The sequence below is a fragment of the Glycine max genome, chromosome 12 (assembly GCF_000004515.6).
Source record: "Glycine max cultivar Williams 82 chromosome 12, Glycine_max_v4.0, whole genome shotgun sequence".
Classification (NCBI taxonomy): domain Eukaryota; kingdom Viridiplantae; phylum Streptophyta; class Magnoliopsida; order Fabales; family Fabaceae; genus Glycine; species Glycine max.
In genome coordinates, this window is record NC_038248.2 from 12,266,601 (window position 1) to 12,292,133 (window position 25,533).

Here is a 25,533-nt window from a genome sequence, read left to right on the forward strand (position 1 = left end):
TTATTCTAGTCATTTGTGATTTTGATTTGCAAGCATGTTTTTTCATTAACTATTCTGATAATTTGTTTATAAGAGTGTGTTGTTGACAAGTTTTATGAATGTAGATGCTAAATCGACAAGTGGTAAAAGTCGAATATGCTACCATTAAGGTACTCAAATTTGTTTTGTTTATTTTTTTCTCTACATTTATTTTAACTCGTTTACTCTTTTTCCTATTTTGACAGCCATGATAAGGTTAACGAAAACCCTTTAGTTCATTGACACCCTGGTTCTTGTCTCTTTTAAGTCAAGGGCTAAGCTAGATATATAGATAGATGGTTAGCATCAGTTTTTTTTAATTAATGAAGCACTTTAAGAGTCATCTCTATTGATTCTAAAACTGAGTAACTATTGTGGTTCTATTAATGAAAATTCTAAGTGTAATGTGTAATAAATTCAAAAGGCACCTTGCTTATATGTATGATTTTGCAGATACCTGAACTAGATTTTGAGATTCCACCAGAGGCTCAACGTGGTAGTCTATCAACGATACTTCTGATACATATTCCAATTTACTTTGTTCTTTTCTCATTCCTATCATTGACAGGTTTGCTTGGTCAATTTTATTTTTTTCCCGGGTAGGGCAGGGGTTTACATGTTTTTGCATTTGTCAGTGCAAATCTCTTCTCGACACTGCATTTGTTTTTGTCATGCCCAGCGGACTATTTAAAATTTGGTGAATAAGCACACCAATGTGTCCTTTTTTTATTTGATCAAAATGTTTGTTTGATTAAAAATAAGATTGTTATCTTTCTAGTCTCTTAGTTTTTGTTTGTTTGATTTTGGGTAGATTTCTGAAGCTTTAGGTTTGACTCTTCAATCATATCATAATTTTGGCACTTTCTATATGCACCCGTTATTTAGTAGCAAGAATAATGCCCATACATGTATACTAGAAATGTAAGTTGTGGGTGACGGAGCTCTAACAGTATTTTATGAAAATTCATGAACATTGAACAGTTAAGCATTTGTAGTCAAATGATTCAACAATATCATTTTTGTGTTATTATAGGTGGAAGGGATACTTATGAGAGCAGCCAATGAACTTTAGGATCTTCAAGAGGAACACAAAGTACTATTTGTTTATGCTTTATATTGTTATTTGATATATTAGTTTATCTTTTAATAATTTTTAATGTTATGCTTTTTACCTTCTATAAAGTTGCTCCAAAGACAGCTAAGGCAATTCATCAGTTCTTGGTGAAACTGCGAGCCTATGCAAAAGGAAAATCAGCCTTCACATTTATTCTTGATGATCCTGCTGGAAACAGCTTCATTGAAAACCCGTAAGAGATCATATCTCTTTTTTTTATAATAAATAATAAGAGTAGTTTTATTAGAGAAGAGATTATAAAAATAGAGGCTAAGATATCCTCATATAAGTAAATGACAAAAAAAAAAGAAAATTTTCATCTTGGTAGAGCTCATAGATTGATTTGCTTACAAGTTGACAATTTTTGGATAATAGTGTTTATTTCAGAAGTGTGGGTTGAAATATGTGTAAAAATAAAACTTAACAGTTTGTCAAATGTAAAGAAGTTGAGGGTTTTAATTTTGTACAGGCCACCCAAGAGACCAAAATCTGAGGCTGTTCCAAAATCTGAGGCTCTACTAACAGCACTCGGGGGGACTCCATCTAATAGGCTGCCTTTTCCTTTCTCAAGTTTTATTACATCACATCATATTGTTGGATCCTCTGCATGCACCAATGTCCCCATCTAACAAATAGCCTTTTTCTCCCTGAGTACATAACCAAGTGAAACATGCTACTGTAAGATTCTATCATGGATCCCCCACCCCCAAAATAAGTGGTAAAAATGATTTGTGGTTGTAACAAATCTGTTTCAACTAGTCAAATTCTCAATCTCATACATTTTAATCTCAGCTTCTCATAACAATGTTATTTAATGTATTCAAAATAATTGCTTTCTTCATAGTTCATAGACATAATCATGCCATTAAATAAATAGAAAAAAAGCAAGAATCTGAGTGATTAAATAAAATATAAAATCCATATCTCTCCATGCATAAGATATTAAATGGTGATAATGTAACAAAATAAATTAAAGTAATAATCATAAAAGTAATAAAAGCATGCCATCATGATCACTATTCACTTATAACTAGTAAGATCCAACTAAAATTACTTCCAAGGAGAACAGGCGATGTAGTGTTTATGGATCCATGAAATATTTCAACAAGACTTTGTAAATGGAAGAAAATGAAAAAGAAGAAAAGGAAGCAGAATAGCAACAAAGATATATCTTAGCAGAAGAAATGGGAAGCTTAACCTGGACTAGAGATATTTATACTTGCATTGTGCGTATATATATTAATGGCCCCAACAATAATAGTCCTCTCTCAAATTTAATTTTATAGTAGCCAAAATCCAAAACAATTTATTTATAGGTTAGGAGAGAGGACTCATATTATCGTTATTTTTTTTGTAAGAATCAATAAACTGTCCAAGTCTCCTCAACAAGAGAAGCGTTTCCTTCATACTCATCACAGAGAGAGAGAGACACATGTAGTATTTTAGGTACACATAATTTTGTATTGCAGCATAAATTTTTTTTAAGAGCGAGTGAATATTTTCTTGGCCAACTTGATTGCATGCATCTCAACTGATTTGCCGTTATTGCATTCTATGATGCTCCAAATCCTACGGAAGCGCTAGTTAATATCATGTTGAGAAGCAGAATTATAACTTAAAAAACACTACTTTTTTTTTTTTACAAAGAAGTTTTCTACAGTATAATATTACGTTAATTCCCCCCAAAAGTAATTAATATAATTGGGATTCAAATATGTTAGGCGGACTTTTCCCACTTAAGTAGATTTTTTGGCGTGTTCAATGAAAGAGTTCATTACTGAAGTATCATGGCCCAAGGCCCTGCCATTTTAGGCTTGCAAAATTTATCCCAATTAACAAGATAATTTCTCTTGGTAACCCCCATTCCTGAATAAGAAAGAGTCTCTTAATTTTCTCCATTCTGTCTATAACTTAACAAGAGAATGAAGAGACATGTGATTGAAGTGATGTTGTACAAATGAGATTTGATTAGGAGTAATGTACCCTTCTAGAAGAAAATAAAAGCCAGTTTCATATCGCATCATACATACTATCATAGAAAGAATAGGGAACTTGATTATTTTGAAATATGTTCTTTTAAGTGTATTTTGGTGGCTTAATGGATTGTTGTATTGAATTGATGCAAAACAAATCATTCCATAATATATCGTATAACTTATTTGAAATCAGTCAAGACAAACCTGTATTTGTTCGCAAGGCAATCTTACCTGTATTTGGTGCTTACTAACATTAGTCACACCTTTTAGCTGCTGCTATTTTAATCAAATGGAAGACACATGTGAACATGTTTGCACCATCATCTGATCCATCATTAACTATCAAGTTTTACAAGAGAACTCCTGAGCAACAAGCATCATTGGGATACCTAGTTGGTTCCACTCAAATTGAAGGAACTCATGATCAAGTGCCAGAAAGGGGTATACTGAGCTTGCCTTGCTTTATTTCGATATACTACACCAGAAAAGGTATACATTGCTGAATTGTATAGTGCTTGTACTGAGCTTGTTCTAGACAGGTGATGGCATTCCCAACTTCTTGTGGTGCTTGATTACAATGGATATGGCCTTTGGCATGGAGTACCTGCATGGAAAAAACATTGTACGATACATTGTTGAATTGTAGGACGGGATTTGCAAATAAGGTTATTTATTAGGTTTGAGTTGGCAGGCACCGAGCATATTAGGCTGGATTTAAAATTTAGCCTACAACTTTGCACTAACTTATATGACTACAAAAAGTTAAAGGCTCTTGTGCAGTTAAGCTGTCTTCTTTTATCATTCTGCAAATTGGATTGTAGTTCTTGTTCATACATTGTTGAGATTTTTTCACAATACATCTCACATACAGTTTGTCTCATTGGAAAAATGAAGTTTATCATTTAAAATTATGTCATTTTCTCCCATGGCCCTGCTTTATTTGCTTTTCTCTTAATGATATTTATGATGCTCTCATGTTTTGTGATTCTGTTCCCATGCTAGTTGCCGTGTATGGATATTTTTATCATCTTGGGGGTGGGTGCATAAATTGTGTTGATACCATATGCCATTAGCACATTTGCATGTTCCATTAGTATTTAAAAAGCTACATAATTTCTTATTTAAAAATAGCAACCAACAATGTAAGCAATTGGAAAGGAGCAACAACCTTGATACCTCTAATTGGGGGAGTTGTTGCTGATGCCTACACAGGTCAATGTTAAAGCAGGGCCATGGGAGCATTTGTCAATGTACTAAATATGTTATTACCACTACTAAAAAATTGTGATTTAGCGACCAAAAAATTCCGTCGCTAAATCGTTAAATTCGGTCGCTATTAGTGTTAGCGACCGATATACCCACGTCGCAAAAACCCAAGTCGCTAAGTTCATTGTCACTGAATTCATTTTCAGTTGCAATTTAGCGACCGAAATAGTGACGCACTAAAATATTAATTTCGGTGGCTGAGTATTTGGTTGTTATTTTCCTTGGGACCAGTTTTGCAACCAAATCTGTCCGTCGCCAATTCGGTCGCTACTATGTAATTAAATTTTATATTTAAAATAAAATCGAAAAATATTCGGTCGCTATTTTCGTCGCTATAGTATAATTAAAGTTAAATATAAAATAAATTTGGAATGTGTTCGGTAGCTATTTCGGTCGCTATTGAATAAGTAATTAATTATATTTCGGTCGCTAATTAGGTCGCTAGTATATAATTTATTTCAGAACTCATTTTATTTCGGTTGGTAATTCGGTCGCTATTTAATATTAAATTTTTTAATTTATATTTTATTTTTCCAGTTACATTTTGACCTGCTTAATAATTATCGACTGTAAACATAAATTTTAATTAAATTGTATAATCAAAATTATAAACAAAAGTGGACATTCATAATGAGTAAATATATCTAATATAACAAATTTCTATTTTAAAGATTAATAAAGTGCAAATTCAAAGTTTTCAAAGTTTAATCAAATGCAACGTAAAAGTTTAATGAAGTTCAAATTCATAACTAACGTGGCCTAATCAAAGTAAAGTAAACAATAACTAAGAGTCAATGATCATTTCTCATGTCATGAGGACGATCAACCTGAGCATCATTAACATGGTGCTCTGTTCCATCTGGTATGGTAGGTGATAGACTAGGAGCTGGTATGATAGACTAAATATGCAAGTGTTGTAGTATACGCTGCATTTGCTCATTTTGTTGTTGCATCTGTTGTCGCATCTCCTGACTTTGGTGGTCATGATTCTCCATCATCTGCAACATCATTTTCTCAAGTGTTTTCTCCTTATTTGCCTTTGCCAAAAGCTCAGCATTCAATTTATTAATTGTCTCACGCATTTCCTCTATTTGGTCTTCCACAGGAGCAATAGAAGTAGATGGAGCTGATTTTGAGCAACTAAACCTTTTGCTTAAAGTACCTAGGCCGTACACGTTCCCCTTGTAATTTGGACCTCCAACAACATTCAAATATATTTCATTATCATTAACAGAAGTAGCAGTGTTAGGGGAATCCTATGTAGATGTGCCTTCCTCTGTCGAACGTTGTAAGATTTCATCTCGACAATGTTGATATTTCTCCTACAATATAAAGTGAGGTATGAAGATAAATTGTTAAATGTGTAGACATATAAGGATTAATATTCAAGAAAATCATCACTAATACAGGAAAAAAATTGACTTTAATATACTATAGTAGGCTTCAAAGTTTATACTTTCCAATCACAAACATTTAACACTAACTAAAGAAAAGAAAATTAAGAGGTGTAAATAGGTTCAAGAGATATTCATCAAAGGTAAAAGTTCATTTATAATAACAACCACTATATATCAAATAAAGTGATAAGATTAGAAGAAACAACTTATAGAAAATTCGCGGGACTTGTCATTGACCCATTCTCCTGACTTCAATTTCTTAGTTTTCTCCATCACCTCCCAAGCAGTTGGTGGTCTTTGAAACTCCTTTGACTACATAAATTTAAGAAGTTAAAATTATAAAACGTTTAATTAATTACATTGAATTGAAAATCAATGAGATATATATATATATATATATATATATATATATAAAGTAAAATTACCAGCTTTTCGAAGTGAGTTGCAGTAGATATGGAACCACCACAGTATGTTGAGGCTCCTCTATCAATAGATCGATTCGCCTTGGCAGTGGAGCTCTTGTTTAGGAAATTTGTAGAATCCCAATGTTCGTCCAAGGCTGCTCGAACATTAGTTGTTATCCATTTTCCTTTATCTTGACCATTTCTGATCTTGTTCATTGCATTTTTTAAAATACGTGAACCTTTTGTCTCAAAAACAGCTCTAATGGCTCGCTCTTCTTGTGGGTGCCACCTATACTCTTTCTGCATAAAATATGAAACAAGAACTAAATTAGAAATGATACAAGAAACAATAAATTTTAAATTACACCATAATTCGAGTTACCTTAAACTCTCCAAACCACCTATCGCAAAGGTCAATTGACACCTTCAACCAACTTGGAGCTGGTTCATCAAATTTTGCCCTAATGATATTTGATATGATACTAGAACACCCATATGTTGGTTGAAACCTATGTACAAAGACATTGTCAATACCACATTTAAAAAATATTTTAAGAAAAATTATTAGTTAAATCAAATGCACTTACTCTCCTTTATATGCACGAATGAAAGGCCTTTCATTGACAATATGTTCACAATTTGGATCTGGTGGGTACTCAGGTGTAACAGAATCATCTAGTGCTTTAGGTGAAGCATCTCTAACTGGGGTAGTGGGAACTAACTCCCTTACAAAGGTAGGATTTGGTTGGTCTTGAGTTGTAGGAAGTGTGTTTGGAGTCTGTGCAACAACATGAACCATCGACTCTGAGGTTGATATGTGAATAGATGAAGGGGAAGGGTTGGTGGTAATTGGAGCTCCCAAACTAAAACCACGTCTTGTACCACGATTAAATGTTCTACGACCACCACCTCTACCTCTGTCTGCCATCTGCATGTTCGATTTTGATACACATGTGTATATATATATATATATATATATATATATATATATATGATGTTTAAGAACAAATAAATAAAAAATGAAGTACCGCAAGTAATACACTTTAGTAAACAAATAAATCCAACTTATTAATGAAAACTCATAGAAACATGTTTTCTACACCAAAATATGTCACTTATCTTCTCTTTCATATTCACTACAAGAGTAAAAGTAATAATTATTACAAACCATAGTCATACAAATGTAAAACTACACACACACTAAACATAAGGCATGCAATATATGTAAGAACAATAAATAAAAAGTGAAGTACCACAAGCAATACACTTTAGTAAACAAATAAATCCAACTTGTTTATGAAAGCTCACATAAAAATGTTTTCTACACCAAAATAGGTCACTTATCTTGTTTTTCATATTCACTACAAGAGTAAAAAACATGCAATCAACTTTATTATATGAATGACCTAAGAAGTATTTGTATCATCAAAATCACTTTCAATGTCATTCTCACTTAATATGCATTCATCCTCGTTTGGTTCAAGCAAGTCTAGTTGTTTGAATAAATCTGCATCTATCTCTTCTCCACCTCCATCAACATCCACAAGAAACTCATTAATGATATCAGCATCAACTTCCAACACTTGAAGCTCTAGAAGCTCATCATCTTGGTATGGAGCCTCTTGCTCAGTTTCACTTACTATATTGTCAGTGATTCTACTGCGAGCTTTTGTCTTCATTACGGCTAACCATCCTCGATGTCCCTCGGGATATGTTGTGTAATAAACTTGTTCTGCTTGTTGTGCAAATATGAATGAGTCATATGCTTTAGTATATCTTTTTGTTTGCCTTACTTCAACGAGCTGATACTTTTTATCTACTCGTGTCCCTATATAAGGAGTATTATCAAACCAATCACACTTGAATAGAACTAACTTCATCAATGGGATGCCAGTATACTCCAATTGAATAATATCAGACAACATTCCATAAAAATCATATTCTAGTTGACCATCAGTTCCCCGTACGTGAACACCATAATTAGAAGAATTCATGCCTTCATTCCAACTAATTGTTTGAAATTTGTATCCATTTATAATGTAGATATGCCATGATTCAACTTTTCTCTTAGGTCCCCATGCCAAATTAACCAATATTGAATCTTGAATATTATTTTCTGGATTTAAAACCTAAAAAATTTAACAATTAACATCATATATAACACTATATATTTGAATAATATATAAGGTGTTAACCTACATATTGCTTGAACCATGTAGGAAAGTTGGATGAAATGTCTTGGTTAAGTTGAGCATCCGAAGTAGTGGGATTTAGCTCCCTCAAAAAATTCTCATAAATATTGCAAAGGAGCAAACAAATTACACAAAGTGCACAACATAACATATCATTAAAATATTAATTAGAGTTATAAAAGTATTAATGTCATCTTACTCTAAATATGGCTCAACCTCTAGACAATTTTGAAGAACATACAAGTGAGCAACATGAAGATCAACTTGGTCTGAAAAATATGTTTTGGATTTACCACTCACTCTTCCTTGGTAATTGAAAATTTATATAGGAGGAGAAGATGAAGAACCTTCATCCGCAACAACATTTCGAGGCATCCTAGTCCTTCTCGTTGCAATTTCATCAGGATAGTAAAACGAGGCAAAGGTAGATGTCTCCTCCACTAAGTATGCTTCACAAATTGATTCCTCAACTCTAGCCTTATTCTTGAATTTATTTTTGAGGGAGTGTAAAAACCTAAAATTCATATGAATAAGTATTTATTTTAAAAAATAACTATATATATAATACAATGATGTATAAGGCTTTACTCATTTTATACCTCTCGAAAGGATACATCCAACGATATTGAAATGGACCACCAAGTCTTGCCTCATAAGGTAAATGGACTGGAAGATGCTCCATTGAATCAAAGAAGCTTGGTGGGAATATTTGTTCTAACTTACACAACAACACAAGTATGTTATTTTCCATAACTCTTAGTTGTTCAACATTTAATGTTGTCGAAGTTAGTTCTCTGAAAAATTGGCTAAGTTCAACAAGTGGCTTCCAAATAGGTTTTGGTAATGAGTCAAATGCAATTGGAAGCAACCGTTGCATGAAAACATGACAATCATGACTTTTCATTCCATGAATTTTTCCTTTGTTAAGATTCACACACCGACCTAAATTAGAGGCATAACCATCTGGTAACTTTAGTTCTTTGACCCATTTAAGAACAACGAGTCTCTCGGATTTGGTCATTGCATAAGCTGCCTTTGGTTTAAAGAATTTTCCATGACCAACATCTACCAACTCAAGTTCCTTTCGATTACATATTTCTGCTAAATCAATTCGAGCATTGTGTGTATCCTTACTTTTGCCATTGATGTCCATCACGATGTTAAAGACATTCATAAACACATTTCTCTCTGTGTGCATGACATCAATGTTATGACGCAGAAGCTGTGTTTTCCAATATGGCAACAACCAAAATATACTTTGTTTCTTCCAATTATGTTCAACACAATAACCAGGAAAATCTTTTTCTTCTTGTGACTCAAGACAGAGTGGTAAATGTGCAGCTCTATTCCAAACTTCTTGAATGACTTTTTATTCCTCCTATATGCATGATTAAGTGGAAGAAATTGGCGATGACAATCAAAATAGCAGACCTTGTGAAAATTTGAAGTTGTGAATGCCTTTGATCGTTCCATACATATGGGACAACCAAGTCTGCCAGCAGTTGTCCAACCTGACAACATCCCATAAGCCGGGAAGTCATTGATTGTCCACATCAAAGCAGCCTTCATCAAAAAATTCTGCCTCAATGACACATCAAAAGTTGGGATGTCGTCATTCCACAAGGTGCATAAGTCATCTATAAGTGGTTGCAAGTACACATCAATCTTGTGTCTTGGATCTGATGGACCTGGAATTAAAACAGTTAAAAACATAAATTCTCTCTTCATGCACATGCCAGGAGGAAGATTATAGGGAGTTAAGATAATCGGCCAACAAGAGTAAGTCTTCCCAAATTGACCAAAAGGATTAAACCCATCTGAACATAATCCCAATCTGACATTCCTAGGATCCTGATTAAATTCTGGATGCATTCTATCAAAATGCTTCCACGCTTCACCATCAGATGGATGACACATGACATTTGGGTCCCTTTGATTCTCACTATGCCATCTCATGTGACATGCACTGGCCATTGAAGAATATAATCTTTTTAGTCTTGGAATGATTGGAAAGTACCACATTTTTTTAACAGGAAACTTCTTTTCAACCCCCCTCCTATTAACCGTCAAGGAAGCCCACATTGATAGCAGATGGACCAGTCTATCCCGCACTCTTACAAGAACTTAATACATTGGTCTGCACCCGCCTCGCAGCACTAGTTTTTAAAGACACACTTAAATTTGAAAATAAATATAGTTTTTTCTCTTAAAAAGAGTCAATTACACTCAATTATATATTTTTAAAAAAAAAATCTTAATGATTCTCTAACAAATACTCAATTACAAAAATTTTAACACAACCAAATAAATTTTTGACATAAATGAAAAGAAATTTTGGATTACACTTTTAGGATTAATTTGGTTTGGGTTGGCCTTGGTTAGTAGTTGTGGGTTTGTAGGTCAACCCATGAACCCCGTCATCCAAACCCACACAGCTTGTGGATTATGCTGGACGGACCCAAAATCTTGCATAGCCATGGATTTTATAAAAAAAAAATGGTTTGTCGTCTGCGCGAACCACAGGCCCTGTTATCCGATCTATGGACCCAAACCTGTTTACCCACCCCTACTTAAAATCACCGACTAAAATAGTGAATTAAAAAAAAATAGGAGGACTAATTTGGAGAAATTATAGGTAAAATAGGGGGACATATTTTGCAATTAAGCCTTAAATTAAAGTAAATTTGGGATTTTAGTAAATGCATATATTACGCATTGCAACTTATTGGGCCTTGTTCAATGCACATGTTGTACTAAAGTCAAATTGGGTCTTCATCAATGCATAAATTTTACTTATGTCATATTTAAACTTATTGAATAATTGGTGTTACACTTATACCTTATATTTAATTTTGAATTACTTAATTTTATAAATTTTGATATTCATATATTTTCAGAATATATTATCATTTTTAAATATTTATTTTGTAAAAAACACAAATTAAAAGACTAATGATAAGTATGGCTTATTTATCTTAATCAAATAATGTAAATATTATATTCTTAATTGAAAAATATTACTAATATACTAATTTCAATATTTTCTAGTACAAAATATATTTAAGTGCATTATATATTTATTACAATTTATCATAAATAAAAATTTTGTTACTTCACTTATAAAGAAAAAAAAGTTATTTCAGTCGCTAATTCGGTCGCTAACCTGAAAACTTTAATATCATCAGCAATCATATAGCCATCGAAATTGCTTCGGTTGCTAGCTATAATCTTCATATAGCCACCGAAATTGCTTCGGTTGCTATCTTCAACTACATTTCGGTCGCTATTTCAGTGGCTAAAGTACTCTTGTTTTTTTTACATATGCAGGAATCGAAATAAGTATTTAGCGACCACTCATTTCGGTCGCTAATTCAGTTGCTGACACATGTTACACATCATGATCAATTTCGGTCGCAAATTCCGTCGCCAATTGCAACGCTAACTTTGTGGTCACTAATTCGGTTGCTAACAGCGACTGAAATTTTTCGGTCGCTAATTTCGGTTGCTAAATTGTATTTTTCTAGTAGTATACGTGCAACTTTTTTTATCCACAAATATTAATTTGTTTATGAAAAAATTTCAACTATGGCTTTTTTACTTTTTTTCTTCTTTATTCACTACCAACTTAACTTTATAATCCTTTATTACATGCAACTTAGTAACGATTTTACGCTTCATATCCTGTCTTTGATCAATTTGACATATCTCATGCTGGATAGAAAATTTCAATTTCTTGTTTATATATAGCTCTCATCATATCTAGTTCTCAAACCAGGGATTAAGCCTCTTGACCATGTCTCAATTCATTCCAAGTCTAAAACCATGCATCAATGAGAGATGTCATCAGCCAAGAAAGGTTCATGAAGTGGTTTTCTTCCTTGCCCTTTACTGTATTGCATTGGGAACTGGAGGATTCAAACCGTGCTTAGAAAGCTTTGGAGGTGATCAATTTGATGATGACCACTTTGAAGAACGAAAGAAGAAGATGTCTTTCTTCAACTGGTGGACCTTTACACTGTTCGTTGCAATGCTGTTTGGGGCAACAATGATTGTTTATGTTCAGGACTTTGTCAACTGGGGAGTTGCTAGTCTCATCCTCACTATTTTTATGGCTCTAAATATCATTGCTTTCTATGTGGGGAAGACTTTGAAGGAAACCCTTTCATGCCAATTCTACAAGTCCTAATTGTAGCCATAAGGAAAATAAATTTGTCTTTACCTTCAAATCTTGCTTTATTGCATGAAGTCCCAAAGTTAGAGAATTCTCAAGGAAGGCTTCTAAGCCATACTAGCAGGCTCAGGTATCAAATGTTTACCTTAACGATTTTATATAATTTAGTTATATCATTCATAGAAGACTTTAATTCTTTTCAAGATTTCGTGTACATATGTCAGTGGATTTCATGGTATATATTTTTCAATGTATAAAAAGACATTTATTAATATTTCATCAAATTAATTCATCAAAAAAAAAAGTTTCATCAAAGTATAAAATAATGACTAAAAAAACTATGTAAAGGATGACAAAATCATAATTGCTACCTCTAATTTATTATTGCTGCACAAAATAATATTGTGTTTTTATATAATATATAATTAATAGCGTCACGATATGATCCTAATTTTTCCTTGTAATGCTCATTAATATTTACTATTATATATGGTTTAGCCTGATTTAATTTCTAAGAATTAAAAGCTCATTTTTATTGGATTTAGAAAAGAGGCACAAAGTAGGTAGCATGACACATGGAAGTATATGTATTAGATCGTTATAAACATTTTTTTCGTTATAACCTTACTATTTCAATATAAAAAAATCTATTCATATTTTTTAGGAATTAGTTTTCATGCCCTATAAATATACAAAGGTTTTTACTTTACTAATATTATAGAAAATATTTTAGATATGATTTTTAAAGTAAATATTATAAAAATAAATAATTTTAAATTATATGATAATTTATTATTGGATGAGGATGGGAATAAGAAATATGTCTCTAAAGCAAATGAAGAGTACTAACTATTACCGTAATAATTTATTTTAAATTGTTACTGCAATTCATGTCAACTTGTACTATATTGGTTAATTTTTGTACGAATTTGAAGATCAAAGATTCGTCTTGGATCTTTTGGCAGTGTACTAAATATCTTTTGGATGCTTAATGATTGATTGTCTTCACTTTTCAGGGGAATCATTGTGAAGGAAAAATCTATAAAATAATCTAGATTATGTTATCTGAGATGTTGCTGCCCCTAAATGGAGACTGAAACAACTATCTGATGCTTGAGTCTGAATTTCACATTATAAATATTTCTCCAATTTCTGGAGCAGCGCTGATTAATACTCTTTCTTTTTTTTTTTTTTTGTTAAACTACCTCGTAGAATAAAGATGAAGACTTGAAAGATGCACAAAAGAGAAAAATCTCTCTCCTGATTCAAAAAGTAAGTGCCTTTGATTGCTATCTTATTACTAGTATTTTAGCTGTTATCTTACAAAAGGTCTTATAAGAATTTTCCTTCAATAAATCAAGGCTAGAATAGATAAGATAAATGAAATTCTTGAGATTGGATGTGGATGGGTTACTCTCTAATGCACCACTCAAGTTACAATTTTTTTTTATAATTAATAATGTTTTTATAATTTTTTAATAATATTGTCTTATTACTCCGATCTCTAGTAAGTAATAATGTTTTTATACAGCTCCTCCGCCAAAGAAGTCTAAGATAAATGAAGCAATGTCGTCTATTAGGTACTTTTCTATAATTAATATATATATATATATATATATATATATATTTTCCACGTTCAATTTAATCAACTTATAACTAATTATTTAATCAATCATTTCATGTCAATTCTCACATGGGCTTGATAATTCATTTACTTAACAAAATTAACAAAGTTTACAACAAGTTGGTACCCACTGATAATATTAATTATTCTAACTCCTAATGATTATCAGAATGGTATCATGACCAATTCTTTTGAATCTTTGGGTGTGTGTCCTTTGTTCACATTCATTCTCCTCGTCGAGGAAAACTTGATCCCCAAGCTATCAAATGCATATTTGTTGGTTACTCCCCTACCCAAAAGGGATACAAGTGTTATCATCCTACCACAAAAAAGGTCTTTGTGTCTATTGATGTCACTTTTGTTGAAGCTGAATCTTTCTTTTCCCAACCTTATCTTCAAGGGGAGAACTCATGCATGGAACATAAGGATGATTTGTTCAAGAATCTTTCATTCATCTCCCCAAGAAAATCTAAAATACTTGAGTCAAGTCCTATACACATTTCTTCTAGTTCTATACACACTCCCCTTGCCTCTACTTTGAGTCCAAAGACAACCAGAACACAAACTCCAAGTGTTGCCTGTCCACTACAAGTTTACACACAAAGGGCAAAACCTATTGTCCAACCTGTGCAAGTTCCAGATTCTGAACTAATACCTAAAACTAAAACTAATGAGACTGTCTTGAAAGAGTAGAATATACTCATTGAAACTGATGGGATTATTTTGGAGGAGTAGAATATGCCCATTGATGTTGAGGATTTTCTAATTGCAATAAGGAAAGGAGTTAGAACATGTACACACAGGCCAAGGTATCCATCATCTCTCTTCATGTCCTATGATAAACTTTCCAGCAATCATAGAAGTTTTCTTACTCATTTAAACACTATCATTATCCTAAAAACTGCTAATGAAGCACTAGATAACAAAGAGTGGAGAGAAGCTATGAAAATTAAAATGGATGCACTAGAGAAAAATTAAACTTGGGAGTTAGTAGAGCTTCCTAAAGAAAAGAAACTTGTTGGTTGTAAATGGGTATTAACTGTTAAATATAAGGCAAATGGGACACTAGAAAGGTATAAGGCAAGGTTAGTAGCTAAGAGGTATACTCAAACGTATGAGATTGACTACCTTGAGACTTTTTCTCCTGTTGCAAAAATGAACACTATTAGAATATTGTTATCTATAGCAACTAACTATGGATGGAGTTTCTAGCAATTTGATGTCAAGAATGCTTTCCTACATGGCAACCTTGAAGAGGAAATTTACATGGAGGTACCACTTGGGTTTAACTTTGAGAAAGGAAAGGTTTGTAAGCTAAGGAAGGCTCTCTATGGATTGAAACATTCCCCTAGGGCTTGGTTTAGCATGTTTGCTATAGTGATGAAGGCAATGAGGTATAAACAAAGTCAAGGAGATCACACTTTGTTCATTAAGTATTCAACTTCAGGGTGAGTTACTGCACTAATTGTCTATGTGGATGATATAATTGTAACAGGGAATCACCAAGCAGAAATAGACATCCTAAAGGAGTGTTTGATAAGAGAGTTTGAGATTAAAAAGCTAGGCAAATTAAAATACTTTCTTGGCCTTGAAGTGGCACATTCTCGTCATGGTATTTTCATCTCCCAACATAAATATGTGCTGGATTTATTATCTGAATATGGTAAATTGGGATGCAAACCAGTAGAAACTCCTATTGAGCAAAATCATAAACTGGGTGAATATATGTTGAAGATGCAACCGTGGACAGAGAATCCTATCAAAAACTAGTTGGAAAACTAATCTATTTATCTCATACTAGGTCAGGCATAGCTTATGTAGTGGGAGTGGTAAGTCAGTTCATGCATAATCCCAAAGAAAATCATCTTAGAGTTGTTTATCGCATTCTGCAGTATTTGAAAGGTACTCTTGGAAAGAGAATTTTATTTTTAAAAAGGGGGAGGAAATGACTTTGGAGGTCTATACAAATGCTGACTATGCTGGATCTGTAGATGATAGAAGATCCACCTCCGGATATTGCACTTTTCTTGGAGGAAACTTAGTAACTTGGAGGAGCAAAAAAATAAAAACATTATTGCAAGGTCAAGTGCAGAAGCAGAATTTTGGGCTATGGCCTTAGGAATTTGTGAACTCCTATGGATGAAAATAATTCTAGATGACCTAAAGATTGAGTGGAATGGACCTATGAAGCTATACTGTGATAACAAGTCAACAATAAACATTGCACATAATCCAGTGCAACATGATAGGACCAAGCATGTTGAAGTAGACAAACACTTCATAAAGGAAAATTTGGATTATGGGATAATTTGTACACCATTTGTATCCAAAGGAAATTAGCTAGCAGATGTTCTAACAAAAGGATTAAGTGGCTCTACATTTCAATCTATTGTTAGCAAGTTCGGAATGGAAACATCCACCCACCACCTTGATGGGGAGTGTCAGAATCTCACTATATATTTTATTTCCATTTATAGATAGGATTTAAATCCCATTATTAGGATAGTTGATTAGCTACATATTTTGTATTTATGACTAGAAATCATTAACCCTTAATTATAGAAATTAAAAGTGGGTACAATGATGAGCATTATTTTAGGAGTTTCTTTTTTTAGATTACCTTATTATATTTAAGAACACATGTTCTTATATCAATATGAATCAGAAAATTATCCTCTAACAAATATCTTGTTTTTTCTTGCACCAAACCCATTCGTTCTAGCAAACCAATAATAAAATAGGTAAGCCATGTCAAGACTTACAAATTAAAGTTTCTTCGCATCAGTAGGAACCATGGTACTCAACTCCAAACTATATATGTCATTTATAAAATGAATAATGATAACATTATCTGACCCATCACTCTCACATCCCTCAAATGATTCCATTGAACATGCATCATCATCAATAAATTCAACATCAAAAGATTCACTATCACTCCCATCTTCCATATCCCCATTTTCCATATCATAAGAAATATCATCCAAAACCTTTTAAAAAACAAAATAAAAAATTCACACCTATTTACAATAAATAATTGTCACCCAAAACTAAATTGATGCCCAATAACAAACAACAATCCATTACAACACTCAACAAAAAATAAAAATTACCTCATCGTTATGGAGCTAGATTGGCTTGACTCGGTTAAGGAACATTCATCAACTTTGCTAAAATCCATGGAAAATCCCATAACAAATACCTCACCAAAAAGTCCACATAAAAAAAAAAGGTCTTAAGCTGTCGACCACATCAACATACTCATCCAAAAATTACATATCGTACTTAGTCTCCTGACGAAAAAAACAATCTTCGCGCCAACCTCACAATTGCTCTTTACCTTCTGAGTGCTGCTAGGTGCACCCAGCATTATTGCTAGTGCACCCAGCACTTATTGTGAAAAGTCACAAATGCTCTTATTATTCTTTTTTTTTAAAAAAGCCTCTTCTTCTTCTTTTTTTCCCTCCCGCGAGACTCTTCTTTTTCTTTCTTTTCTACGAGCGTCTTCTCCTTCTTTCTTCCGCTGGCGGCCCTTTCTTCCTCCTTCCTCATTCTTCCACAAGTCGTTCTCCGGCGCGAGGTAGTTGTGCTTCTCCAGCGCGAGCTACTGCTTCTCCCTCCTTCGAGTGCGCTTCTTCCATTCTTCCACGAGGTTCTGCTCTTCTGTTCTTCATCGAGGTAAGCTTCCATTGTCCCTTTTCTTGTTTGTTATTGCTTGCATTGTTGCTTCCAGTGTTGCCGGCCATGGCGTAAACGGAAAGTTGTTGTGCATACTTTACCGATCACCTGATCCGTAACCATGTTCCGGATCAAGTTGATCCAGAACATGCTTACGGGTCAGGTGATCCGTAAAAGTCACAACTTCATTTTAATTAGGAATTTTGGTGTTTTTATTTACATATCCATGTGAAAAATTGTCTGTTTATGTTCATTCAAGGTTAATTTAATTCCCTCAACTATTTAGGAGTTTTTATTTAGGTCTCTAAACTAAAAAAATAGTAATTGTGTCGTTGATCTTGTAAAATATTTGTAATTGATCTCTTAAGATTTTTAAAGCCACCACAAATTGTCATTTTCTGACAATTCCATGCTATTAAAAGGCTTCAAAATAGAAAAGCATATTTTAAACAAAAATGTGGCTGCTCCCAAGTAAGGCCTGTACCCAAGTGCCAAAGATATGCTTTTTTTATAGTTCAATTAGTTGAGAAGTCTTGTGCCTTAAGCCCATGAGGACATGAACAAGCTTATGACCTTTGTCACTTGAGAGCCAAAGAAAAACCATACAATTCTTGTGATATAAATAAATCTTGTGATATTCAATCATCACTATCATAATTTTGTAGGAATGTAACAAAATTTGGTGGTATTCTAAAATTGTTGAGACTATCTAGCAATTTCACCCAAGATTATGACATTTTAGTATAATATATAATGTCACACCTATCTAGCAATTTCATCCAAACTGTTGAAACTTTTCTAAACTCTCATTCTTTCTTTTTTAGTGGATAGTTAAACTTTTCTTTATCCCATCACATATAATTCCTTCTCTCTTATTGAAGGTTGTCCAGACATTGGTATACTTAGTCATCTTTTCTTTCAATTCTACATAGCTTCTCTATGATAGGCTAAAAGATCTTGCTAGTTTTTCTTTTTTTTTTTTTTTGCTTTTATCAATTTGTTTAGATAAGGAATCTTCATCTTCAATATCACTAGTTAATTAACAAAGACCATACTTTTGAATATGTTGTTCAAATCCAAGAGGAAGAAGGAGTAGATGTTAATGTATGAAGTGCTAGTATATCTTTGAGAGGAAAGGGATTTTGCTTTTTTATTGGGATAATCTATGAGAAGTTGTCTTCTGTTTTGAATGTTGATCGGTCATTCTTTATCTAGTTGCTCCAAAAATTATAGGTTGAACCAAATGAATAAGCATAAAGCTTGACCATTCCACATAAGTGAGGCTTCTATTTGCCAAAAGATAAGGAGTATTAATTGTTAACATTGTCTGAAAATAGTGCTCATCAACATAACATTTGTGTGGTTTGCAGAATTCTTTGAGCTTAGGATAGTAAGTATTGTCTTCAACTATCCTAAGAGCTAGTTCTCGGTTAATTTCAAACCACTAAGAGCCTTTTCGCCAGTCACTCATGTTGATTTCAAATTATTTTGTTCGTTATTAGAAGCATATTCCCCCAATGAGTCAGAAAAGTGTACAAAACCTATTAAAACATGCACACCTCACTGAAAAATGATACAATAAACAAAAAATTTATAAAGACTAAGGATAAGATCATGAACAAATCATGAGCCAGGAACCCAAGGATCAAGAGGGAATAAAGGATCATCAAGAAACAATATGGAGTTGCTTCCATTTCAAGAAGATTAATTTCTTCTTTCTTTGGCTTTGTTCATCTAATATCAATAATATTCGGATCCATAACCAATTTCCATTCAATCATATAGTGTACTGAATAAAAACTAACCCGATAAAAGCCTAACATGTGTAGCCTTTCTTGACATGCCTTTCTTGAAAGCCTGACAGCTTGCGCGACTTTCAGTCAATGAAATTTGCGTTAGACCAATGAAATTTGAGTGAATGAAATCGGTGATTGAATTTGCGTCACTCATTTGCAGATCATGGTTAGGACCAGAGGATTAGGTCGTGCCTTAGGTCAGGTTACTGGCAGAGGTGTGGGCAGAGGAGATCGTGATGATTCTGGTGATGCTCCGCAGCGTCGACGGCATACTGCATCTGCACAGAGGCAGCGGGTCGCTGTGACTGCGACGCACGATGAGCCAGTCATCCCTGCGCCAGATGTTCAGGATGACCCGATGGAGGCACCAACTGCTGCAGAGGACATTGTGGCAGACATTCCTGCGGACACAGGCATAGAGGCTGCTGAGGACGAGCATAAGGGATTTTCGGGTGGTCCGAGTGACCCATCCGTGTTTACCCTGTATGCGAATCACGTTTCTTGCAGCGTATGGACGAGAGAGGTATTTATACTATTTATTTTTAGTTACTTGTAAATTATACTTTATGATTAAAATTAGTTTTCCTTTAAATGATTATTTTAACGAATTTTGCGTTCCTTTATACTTCAATTCAGGAGCGTCCTGAATTGAAGCTATCCTCTCATGGGAGGAAGGTCCACAATTTAGGCAGGCATGTCCCTGCCATTGAGGAACTTGTTGTTGGTACAGGACTAAGTCCTCTGATCGCGTGTTCGGTAGACACCGGCGATCAGGGACTTTTGTCCGTGTTTGTGGAGCGGTGGCACCGGGAGACGTCTAGTTTCCATCTTTCGGTGGGAGAGCTCACCATCACGTTGGACGACGTCTCCTCGCTTCTCCATCTTCCCGTGATTGGCGACTTACACGCTTTTGAGCCCTTGCATGTGGACGATGCGGTTCAGATGCTGGTGGACTTGTTGATGGTCTCTCCAGAGTCTGCTAGGGCTGAGACAGCCCAGTGTCACGGACCGTACGTACGCCTGCGATGGGTACATGATATATATGAGTGTCGATGCCAGGCAGGTCATTGGACAGTTGCGGCTCGCACATATCTTCTTCACCTTCTGGGTTGCACTCTGTTCGCTAACAAGAGTGCAACCAATGTCCATGTTGTCTACTTGGAGGCCCTTCGTGACCTCAGTATGACGGAGAGGTACGCTTGGGGAGTGGCTACTTGGGTGCATATGTACGACCAGCTGAACGATGCATCTATGAGCCACAGTTGACAGCTTGGCGGTTACATCACACTGCTGCAGGTAACAAATATGTTTTTTATTCGTTCAGCCTCAACAATGTTCAACTTTAAATTTTGTTACACTTTCATTATTAATGTTTATAATTTTGATGTTACATCTATAGTGCTGGATTTACGAGCACTTTCCGTCGATCGCGGACTCCACTGCTTATCAGGAGTACGACGAGGATTCTCCGCGTGCGTGTAGGTGGATTGCGACCAAGAAGACCGTGAAGAGCATTCGTACGCTGACGTACAGGGAGCGCTTGGACAGACTCCAGATTCTGGATGTCTGTTGGATCCCTTATGGGGAGCACCGAGAGGTCCGGAACTTCCATGTCAGATCATGTTATTCCGGTCTCTTGCGCTGGGGGCCTGTTGTTGTTTATTACCGATCGGAGAGGGTCGTGCGGCAGTTTGGCTACACGCAGACCATTCCTGCTCCTTCTGTCGATTCATGGGTCTCGTATGATGATATACACGACAGGTGGATGCACTACGAGGATCATATCGTTCCAGCAGGTGAGGTGTGGATTGTGCCAGGCCAGTGTTCTAGTGACTACATGGACTGGTTCTTCCGCATCTCCCATCCTTTCATGACACCAGGCCACGCATTAGATCCTCTGCATCATGGTCACGCCCCGCAGCCCCGAGTCGTCCCTCAGGCCCCGCAGACGGATATCCCTCGCGTGCCGGAGCCAGGAGCATCGTCGACATCTGCGAAGGAGCCTAGACATGCAACGGTAAGTAATATTAATAATTTACATCATTTACCTCAATATTTACATAATAATTTGTGTAATCAGTTTGTTTTGTATGTAACAGGAAGTTTGTGATGACATTGCTGAGAGGTTGGAGCGCCATCTGAGTCTAGGGGGGGTCACGCCTGGCTCATCGACACATGAGGTGATCGAAGAATGCCTCAGGTTGGCCAGGAGTGTGACACAGGACCATCTTGTATATGTTAGGTCTAGACGCAGGCGGCGCACGGATTAGGCGTAGTTTATGTGCATATTTTATATTGATATTCCATGTATATACAGATATTGTACATGAACTCATTTCATGAGTATTGTTGGTTTTATTTATTTTCATTAGTAATGTTAGTTTTATTTATTTCCATTTGTGTCTATATACACGCGTGTTATTAAAATGGTCTAGTTAACTTAGTTTACCAACTAATAAAAAATAATTTGAAATATAACTTTAAATATAATTGAAATAAAGAAGTTGAAAAGGGTGTAAAAAAAAATTAAACAAAAAATGGACATCATTCGTTATCTAAGATCCTTATTTTATATAACGTACTAATATTTTTAAATTCTCTTATAATTACTATTTTCCCACTTATACTAATGATCATGTAAAAAATGTATTATAAAGTAGTTAGTATTTTAATTTTTAATATAATACTAATTATTTTTTTTATATTCTTTATAATATTAATGATATGATTAATTCTTTATAATATTATCTTTTATGTATTTATTGATTTTTATTAATATGTATAAAATAACCTTTAATAATAATTATAATGGGACTGGGTAAGTTTTTTAATATCATCTTCTAAACAAATTTATTCTAAAAAAATATATTAAAAAATTAATTATTTATAATAAATAAATATTTATAAATATATTATAATTAATAAAATGAATAAATATATTTAATTATATTATAAATAAATATGTTGTATCTTTAAAGTATATTTTAATTATTTTTCCTCTTACGGATCAAGTTGATTCGGAAGTCACTTACGGATCAAGTTGATCCGTAAGTCTCTTACGGATCAACTTGATCCGTAAGAGGAAAACCAAACAAGGGAAATTTTGCCATTTTTTTAGAATGTTGGGTGCACCAGCAATAATGCTGGGTGCACCTAGCAACACTCTTACCTTCTTTGACCTACAAATAACAGAGCTGCCCACAAAAAGTACCTTCCAGTCACAAACACACCCTCACCCACCAAATTGCCACTCTAGATCTTCCTAAATCAACACAAATACAACACCACCACCACCACAAAGATATACTTTTTTAATATTTTAAATCCTCCCTTCCTCCTACCACATTATTCACGGGGCACAGATGTCATTTCCATTATTTTAAAAAGGGGTGTAATAGTAATTTCAATTTTTGAAATAAAATATAAAAACAAAGAAATCAATATTTTAATCACTTATACAATATTTTCATACTTCACCATGGAGGACCATTTCAATACTTCTTTACCGTAGAAGCGCCCAATTTTCTTTCCCACAACAGGCGCAAAAAAGATTCCACTGTTGGACAAATGTTTGCCATTTGCTATTATACCCTTATTTGTACGTTCTTTATTAGTTTATTATGTGCCTTCAACTCATGCAATCTATAGATGATTAGAAATTAACTATAAAAATCATCGTCCATGGGTAGGGCCTGCGATTTGTTGAAAAAATATATTCTCATCCACCACCAGTGTTTATTTTGCATTGAAGAACACAAAAATTGCTGCACTTTTTTTTTCATCACCTACACAATATTTTTTTTTCCTATCTCTTTCTCGTTAATAGTACTTTGGATGTCTAAACATCATTTTTGAAAAGAAAAAAAAAGAAATATATTAATCACTGAGAAATTGCATGAGGATATTCAGGTTGTGCTAGTGTTGGCAAATTGACCTAAATGGGTCACTTTTACAAACTAATTACCAAATAGGATCCTTTCTTAAACTATTTACGTAGGGGGTCTGTTTTTACATGCATCCCGCTACTGGCATTGGCGATACAGGGAAGTCCTGCAATTGGCATTGGCAATACAGGGAAGCTGCCACTGGCATTGGCACATGCTGCTGACGTGGAGGGTGTTTCGCCATTGGCACTAGCGAAACACGTGAAGATAGGGTTTAGCCAGCAGCTTTGGCGAAACAGCTGCTGGTTTCAGAGGTGTAGGTGTGCAGGTGAAGGAATCTTGGGAGCTGCGCACAGAGGGTATCGTTAGCATGGATGGCTAAACCAATGTGCATTGCCTTTAAATAGCAAAACTTGGTGGTGCCTTCATACGTTAAAAAGCTTCAGTTCTTCAATTCTTCACGTTTCAAAGTTCATCTAGAAATTATCTATCTGAGGTAATAATTTATTTGTTACAATACATTTATAAATTATTTATTTGAAGTTATAATTTTTTGTTAGAATGCATTTAGAAATTATTTATTTGAATGCATGGGTTGCCTTTTAAATAGAAAAACCTTGATTGTGCCTTCAAAATTTGTACGTTAGAAAGCCTTCAGTTCTTCAAGTTTTAAAGTTCATTTAGAAATTATTTATCTGAGGTCATAATTTATTTGTTACAATACATTTATAAATTATTTATTTGAAGTTATAATTTTTTGTTAGAATGCATTTAGAAATTATTTATTTGAATGCATGGGTTGCCTTTTAAATAGCAAAACCTTGGTGGTGCCTTCAAAATTTGTACGTTAAAAAGCCTTCAGTTCTTCAAGTTTCAAAGTTCATTTAGAAATTATTTGTTTGAGGTAATAATTTATTTGTTACAATGCATTTATAAATTATTTATTTGAAGTTATAATTTTTTGTTAGAATGCATTTAGAAATTATTTATTTGAATTAATAATTTTTTGTTAGAATGAAGTAATAATCTGAAGTTTGCCCAAACAGTTTTTTAATTATTTATTTAAAGTTTTCTTAGTATTTTTTGTATATAGTTGACCAGTGAAACCAACGCGCTGCTCCCTATATTCCCTCACCTGCACGCTGACCTCTAAAACTAGCAGTTGTTTCGCCAAAGCTGCTGGCTAAATCCTATCTTCACGTGTTTCGCCGGTGCCAATGGCGAAACACCCTCCACGTCAGCAGCATGTCGCCAATGCCAGTGGCGGCTTCCCTGTATCACAAATGCCAGTAGCAGAACTTCCCTGTATCGCCAATGCCAGTAGCGGGATGCATGTAAAAACAGACCCCCTACGTAAATAGTTTATGAAGGGACCCTATTTGGTAATTAGTTTGTAAAAGTGACCCATTTAGATCAATTTGCCTGCTAGTGCTTGTCCTTTTCTTAGTAAAGATCAAGAGCTCTTTATTTGCATATCCTCCTTTTGCTTGTTTTGGTCCTAACACAATAAACAATAGACCACACTTTGTTTTTTCCATTCACCGCGCTATTTTTTTTTCAATGGCTCACTAACCACTCTCACAAATGGACAACATGAGACAGAAAGAGGGTTCACTCTTAACTCACGCACCATAAGAGGCTCACACTACTCAACACAAGAGACTCTCAACTCCTCCCTCGCATAATACAAAATGGCAACAAACCACCACTGCACAGCATTAGAAAACCCACAAGCCACCATGGATTTGTCCATGTCCTTTTGACCTCCACGACCACCTTAGAACACAAAGCTTAGATACACATCTGAAATCACATTTTCGCAGAGAAACTAACTTGGTTTCTTTTTTAAAGTCTCCAACATTTGAATAAACAACGACGGTCTATTCTTCCATATGCCAACATCTCAGTCGTGTATGTTTCTTACTTTTATGTAAACATATGACTTGACTTGACTCGTCTTGAACGACTGCTCTATTTGGATCATGCACTCCCCCCAACCCACACTCCTCCCTC

The 25,533-nt window shown here is 34.4% G+C and overlaps 2 protein-coding genes and 1 pseudogene across 2 annotated transcripts; 2 read left to right on the top strand and 1 right to left on the bottom strand.

Moving 5' to 3' along the window:
- Positions 1-5,273: 5,273 nt before the first annotated feature.
- LOC102665965 (uncharacterized) lies at positions 5,274-7,109 on the bottom strand. Its single transcript, XM_006593029.2, has 5 exons — positions 6,763-7,109; positions 6,558-6,684; positions 6,197-6,475; positions 5,978-6,083; positions 5,274-5,569 (listed from the first exon to the last, which is right to left on the bottom strand). The coding sequence occupies exons 1-5, from the start codon at positions 7,107-7,109 to the stop codon at positions 5,274-5,276; spliced, it is 1,155 nt and encodes a 384-aa protein (XP_006593092.2).
- A 3,349-nt stretch (positions 7,110-10,458) lies between these two features.
- LOC102666100 (protein NRT1/ PTR FAMILY 5.6-like) lies at positions 10,459-13,588 on the top strand (annotated as a pseudogene).
- Positions 13,589-19,799: 6,211 nt separating this feature from the next.
- On the top strand, positions 19,800-23,889 carry LOC102666227 (protein MAIN-LIKE 1-like). The gene is made up of 5 exons (XM_006593030.1): positions 19,800-20,159; positions 20,273-20,854; positions 21,036-21,653; positions 21,736-21,867; positions 23,680-23,889. The coding sequence occupies exons 1-5, from the start codon at positions 19,800-19,802 to the stop codon at positions 23,887-23,889; spliced, it is 1,902 nt and encodes a 633-aa protein (XP_006593093.1).
- Positions 23,890-25,533: the final 1,644 nt, after the last annotated feature.